This window comes from Dermochelys coriacea, chromosome 4 (assembly GCF_009764565.3).
Source record: "Dermochelys coriacea isolate rDerCor1 chromosome 4, rDerCor1.pri.v4, whole genome shotgun sequence".
Lineage (NCBI taxonomy): Eukaryota > Metazoa > Chordata > Testudines > Dermochelyidae > Dermochelys > Dermochelys coriacea.
In genome coordinates this window covers 144303155-144308268 of record NC_050071.1, presented here as the reverse complement: position 1 = coordinate 144308268, position 5114 = coordinate 144303155, and the positions used below count along the sequence as shown (strand labels likewise).

Below are 5114 nucleotides of genomic sequence, written 5' to 3'. Positions count from 1 at the left end.
TCTGAGTCAGATTTACATCATCTGAGCAGCTGGCCATCAGTCTTTCAAACCCAGATCCACAGAGGCATTTGGGGTTCTGGTTTCCATTGAAATCCCTGGGAGTTTGTTGCTTGAACACCTTTAAGGGTCTGGGCCTAAAGTTAGTGGACAGGCCCCTGAGAAACAGCAGGAGCAGAGCTGTCAGGATTGTTAATAAGCACTTGGACTGCCAGTGCCCACAAGCTGCACCCACGTCCAGCTTTCCATAGCGCTAGGTGCTGCAAAACACACAGTAAAATGAGGTCATAGAATCACAGAACCATAAGGTCAGAAGGGACTGGAAGGGCCTCCAGTCTAACCCCCTGCCAAGATGCAGGATCTGTTGTATCTGACCCATCCCAGACAGACGGCTCCAGCCTCTTTTCGGAGACCTCCCATGAAGGAGCTTCCACAACCCCCCTAGGTGTCTGTTCCATCGTCCTGCTGGTCTCACAGTCAGGAAGTTTGTCCTGAGATTTAATCTCAATCTCCTATGCTGGAGTTTGTAGCTCCCTGCTCCAGAGAGCTGACGCCCTACATTAAGATGGTGTAACATACACCAGGAGAGAGCCCCAAACGGGGCCTTGGCTTTGCCCGTGTCCCTCTTCGGGAGGGAAGCTTTCCAAGATTAAAATAAAAGAAGTCCTAGAGAACAGGCTCACACTCGGAGCATATTCCTTCTCTGGACGTGGCTGGTCTCCAGCCGCAGTTCAGTTCGGTCGCTGACCTGCAGACATGTGATTTCTAGATTTCCAGGCACAGAGCAAGCTGCAAGCGGTTGAAGAAGCGATTCAGAAGCTCCAAGTCTCTCTGCAGCCTGACAACGCCTCGGATACGTCAGCAAAGGAATTGGACAGTAAGTCGCAGGACGAGGGTCTCAGGCATCAGGGTCAGCTCCCCTCCCTTGGCCTGGAAGCTGAGCACTCTCCTGCCGAGAGGTATGGTGGGTGCCTGGCACCGTCCTACTCCCCTCCATATACTTCCCTGCCAGGTGGTCCTGTCCCCCTGTCTAATGAGCTGCTGCTCTGCACATTCCTCTGCCAGCGGAAACTCTGTTCCCAGGGATGGGGGGCTGCTCCAGGTTCCCTCCTAGCTCCCTTCCTGGCAGTGGCAGGCTGGCTGCATCCGTCCCATGCTCCTAAGCAGTTTGCCTAGTGGTCAACAGCTTCCGTCCTTTCCCTGCTGCTTCCTTCGCTCCGTAGTTTTCACCAGGGCCCCCGGATTGTCAGGACTGCATTTGCGGGAAAGACAGATGCAGCTCATGAGACATACAGGGCCGAATTCAGACCCTGGTGTAAGCAGGACGCCAGTGGAGCTGCGCTCGTGGGTCTCAATGTGTCCCCCGCCCCAGTCCCCAGCCCCCGAGCCCTTCCCATGCAGCTACAATAAATGGGTAACTGCCACAGTCTCATTGCTGGAGGCAGGGCACCCTCTTGTGGCCACGTGTCACAACCCTCTGTCTATCTGGCACAGGGCTGGACATACAAATGCATCCGATGAAGTGAGCCGTAGCTCACGAAAGCTTATGCTCAAATAAATTTGTTAGTCCCTAAGGTGCCACAAGTCCTCCTTTTCTTAAACCGGGCTATGGATCAGGTTATTCAGTGTCCAATCAGAAGATGGGCCTGAACTAAAACCCCAGCACAGAACACACCCGAAAGCTGGGCTGTTGAAAATCCCGGCCTGGAGCCCAGTGCCATGGCTCAGGTCCATGGATGTTCCTGCAGCCCCAGCTCTGCCACATGTGTATGGGGCGTTACTTTCACCAAGCCAGCGCCCCCTGCTGGGTGTTGGGGGAGGTGCCAAAGTGCGAAAGACCCGAGACCTTCACCACTTATCATCACTGAAAATTGTTGATACAGAACCAGGGGATGTTCCACCTTGGGCAGCTACATTCCCCCTGCCAGCTCAGCCGAACAATGAGTCTCCCCTTTCCCATTACAGCCCTGCTGCTCTGCACTGGGACCAGCGCCCATGGTTCAGCCCAGATGCAGCTGCATTTCAGTGCTGGGGGAGTGACCCTGTGGCGTCTGCTTTCTGCAGTGCCCTTTGGGATCCATCATGTGGCCACAAAAATTACTTATTGTGATGCTGGAGAATCTGGATGCCGAAGTTCCCTGGGCTTGGGGCAGCTGAAGGGCAGGGGAAATGCAGCACTAGAAACCCTGAGCTCCCTGCGTGTGTCCCTGTGACTTTAGCCCGGGCTTCTCACCTCAGTCTCTGCTCCTAGGTGACATGCTGACAAAGCTCTCCAGGGGCTGGAGCTTTTATAGTGGGAACCTCCATTACTTTTCTCAAGAAAAAAAGCCGTGGGATGAGGCCGAGCAGTTCTGTGTGTCTCAGGACTCTCACCTGACCTCTGTCTCCTCCCAGGTGGAACAGATGAGTGAGGGAACCTCCTAGGGGCTTGGATAATGGGTCAGTGCCTTGTTTCATACCAGAAGGAGGTGGAAGGTGGCAGCTGAGTTTGCAAACCATCGGAGAGGATGCCAAGCCTTGGAACCTGACTCAGGGGATTCACCCATCAGTTTAAAAGCAGAGATTGGCAGAGGATCAGTGCCAGGATCAGAGTCTGGGGTACCGGGGGAGGGGGATTTGGGGTCAGGCTCATTTCTGATTTTCCCTACTTCCAATGTAGCATTTGCTGAAAACCCAATGACCTTTCCCAGTGAGGACCCTCTTTGATCCCTCTCCCCAGTCTTGAGCTCCTGCTGGACAATCTAGAAGCCTGTATCTGGAAGGCTTGTGGGCAAGGGGCCATGCACCTCTCAGAGAATCCTCTCTCCCCACGTGCGCACGGTAGCCCTCACCCCAGGCCTCTGGGGCACTTTCTCAGGAGGAAAATCCCACCCTCCTGCAGGGCTAGACTTTGCACCCAGTTCTCTACTCCTAGCTTTGCCGCCTCCAAGGGCAGGGGGCTGGTGTGAACTCTGAGGTGCCCATCAGTAAGTGCCGCACCCAGCTCTGAGGAGACCGTGGTGGGGAGTGTTCTGAGGCAGGTCGCTGTTCTTAGCCCCATCCAGCTACAGATGCAGACACAGACACAGAGCTGCTCCAGGACCCCCTCGGGGTCTCCCAGCTAGTCACTGTCAGCGTTTGGGGCAGGACAGCGTGTCTCCCACTGCCCAGTGCCCTGTTCACACCACCGGATGCCCTTTCCTCTCGCCCAAAATCTGCTCAGCCCAGGCAGCTGTGGCTGCATCCTGCAGCCTCTCTTGGGTGACCTGGACACGCTGCAAACTGTGTCTTGCAGGAGTTTCTCTCCAAGGAGACCAAGGGACAAGGTCACTGGATTGGACTCACCGACCGGGAGACAGAAAGCAGCTGGCACTGGGTGGATGGCACAGAATTCAGAGCAGACGCAAGCAGGGAGTGAGTAAAGCTGGAGATACGTGATTATTTATTACACGTTTGGTCATCAGCTCTTTCGGGCAGCATCTGTATGGCCCCTTGTGTCTATGCAGCACCTGGCACAGTGGGCCCAACCCTGAGGGAGGCACCGTGCACTGCCACAACAGCAATCCTCTCAGGAATATCTACTAATGCCCCTTTGCCTAGAGCAGGAACCTAAACATGGAGTGTGTGTTCAGTGCCCACTGAGACCAAGGTCCAGAGCCTTACTTGGGGTAACTCGGCATTGACTTGAATGAACCACATCCATTTACACCAGCTGAGGATTTAGCCCCAAGACAAGTAAATATAGCCAGGTCAGTCTGGCGTGAGCGGCAGGGTTCAGCGCTCTCCTTGGGATTGCTCTGTGCTCTCCGGCTGGGGAAAGGGAGGCTGCAGGGACTGGGGGCCTGGCCGGAGCCAGCTGCAGTCGGTGCAATGACCTCAGTGGGCTGTGGACGCGTCCCATAACCAGGGCCATGGAAAAGTTAATGAATGACCCCCACTGCCCTCTCTCTCCGTTCCTGTGTTCCCATCTCGGGGTGTTCCTGGAATGTGCTGGGCCATGTGCTTTGATTCTGGGCACTGAGATCTGAGTTGCTGCTTCTCAGCATTTGGAGCCACAAACTGACTTTGGCTCTTCGCTGGCCCATCAGGCGCAGGGCAATTGCTACCCTTTGTCCTCAGAATCCCTTTGTTACCATGGCCACGAGTGCTGTGGAGAACTCTGAGGGGTGGCCGGGGGGTGGATCGCTTCACCGCGTCATTTCTGGGTGTCGTGGTCCGCTGCCAACAACAGAGTCTGCAGAGCAGAACTGAGCTCAGGAATTGGCTCTGGTTCTCCACTGAGACATTAACACTCTGATCTGTAGGTTCTGGGAGGAGAATCAGCCAGACAACTGGGATCAGGGGACAGGAGGCAGAGAAGACTGTGTTGAGATCCACCCAAGCAGGCTGAATCTGTGGAATGATGCCAGCTGCATTCAGCCTTCTAGGTGGATTTGTAAGCAGGCCCATGGACAGGCTGGGTTGTGACATGCAGGTCCCAGCACCTCAGAAAGTGCCTTAATTTCCAAGCTATGGAGCATGTTTTCCAGCCACCTGCCGATGAGGAGCCCTGTGCACTGGCAGGGACGCTTTGTCTTGGTGTGATATTTCTGGCTGTAGCAGAGACAGCTAGCCTTATGCCACTCAGTGTGGATGGCTCTGTAATTTGTATGTTTCCAGGTCTGTCACTAAATAAAGTCCTTGGATCATGGAGTCAATGTTTCATAATCATCCAATAAATAATTATTTGCCTGACTTGAATTTCTAATTTTTGCACCTTTGAATGAGATGTTATGATGATGTCAGAACCATCTATATATACATTTAAAACGTCCAGTTGTATATGGTAAGCAAAGTATGTCACCAAATATGTGTGGGCCACCGAGGAGATAAATTCACGCTAAGCTAGGAGACCAGCTTCAACAGCTGTTCGAATTCTCCTATCCCTGCACCGCTGTGCCACGTATCAAAACGTGCCTGTCCCTTCCAACCCAACAGGAGCAGTCCCTCCCAAAATGTCACTTCCTTGGAAGGACCCAATCTGTTATTTTTCTGAGTAGCAGCCATGTTAGTCTGTATTCGCAAAAAAGAAAAGGAGTCCTTGTGGCACCTTAGAGACTAACAAATTTATTTGAGCATAAGCTTTCGTGAGCTACAGC

At 53.7% G+C, this 5114-nt stretch overlaps 1 protein-coding gene across 2 annotated transcripts in view; it reads left to right on the top strand.

Moving 5' to 3' along the window:
- The window catches only part of LOC119855220 (C-type lectin domain family 4 member F-like), a 13033-nt gene extending 8323 nt beyond the window's left edge, over positions 1-4710 (top strand). Inside the window, exons 2-4 of one of the 2 annotated variants that reach the window (XM_043512879.1) lie at positions 2236-2400; positions 3272-3390; positions 4281-4710. In XM_043512879.1, the coding sequence (XP_043368814.1) occupies positions 2254-2400; positions 3272-3390; positions 4281-4443 (429 nt within the window). In that variant the 5' untranslated portion in view covers positions 2236-2253 and the 3' untranslated portion in view covers positions 4444-4710. Of the gene's footprint in view, positions 1-2153; positions 2401-3271; positions 3391-4280 lie in introns of those variants that run through there. The other variant, XM_043512878.1, reaches the window with a different exon arrangement.
- The last annotated feature ends 404 nt before the right edge of the window (positions 4711-5114 follow it).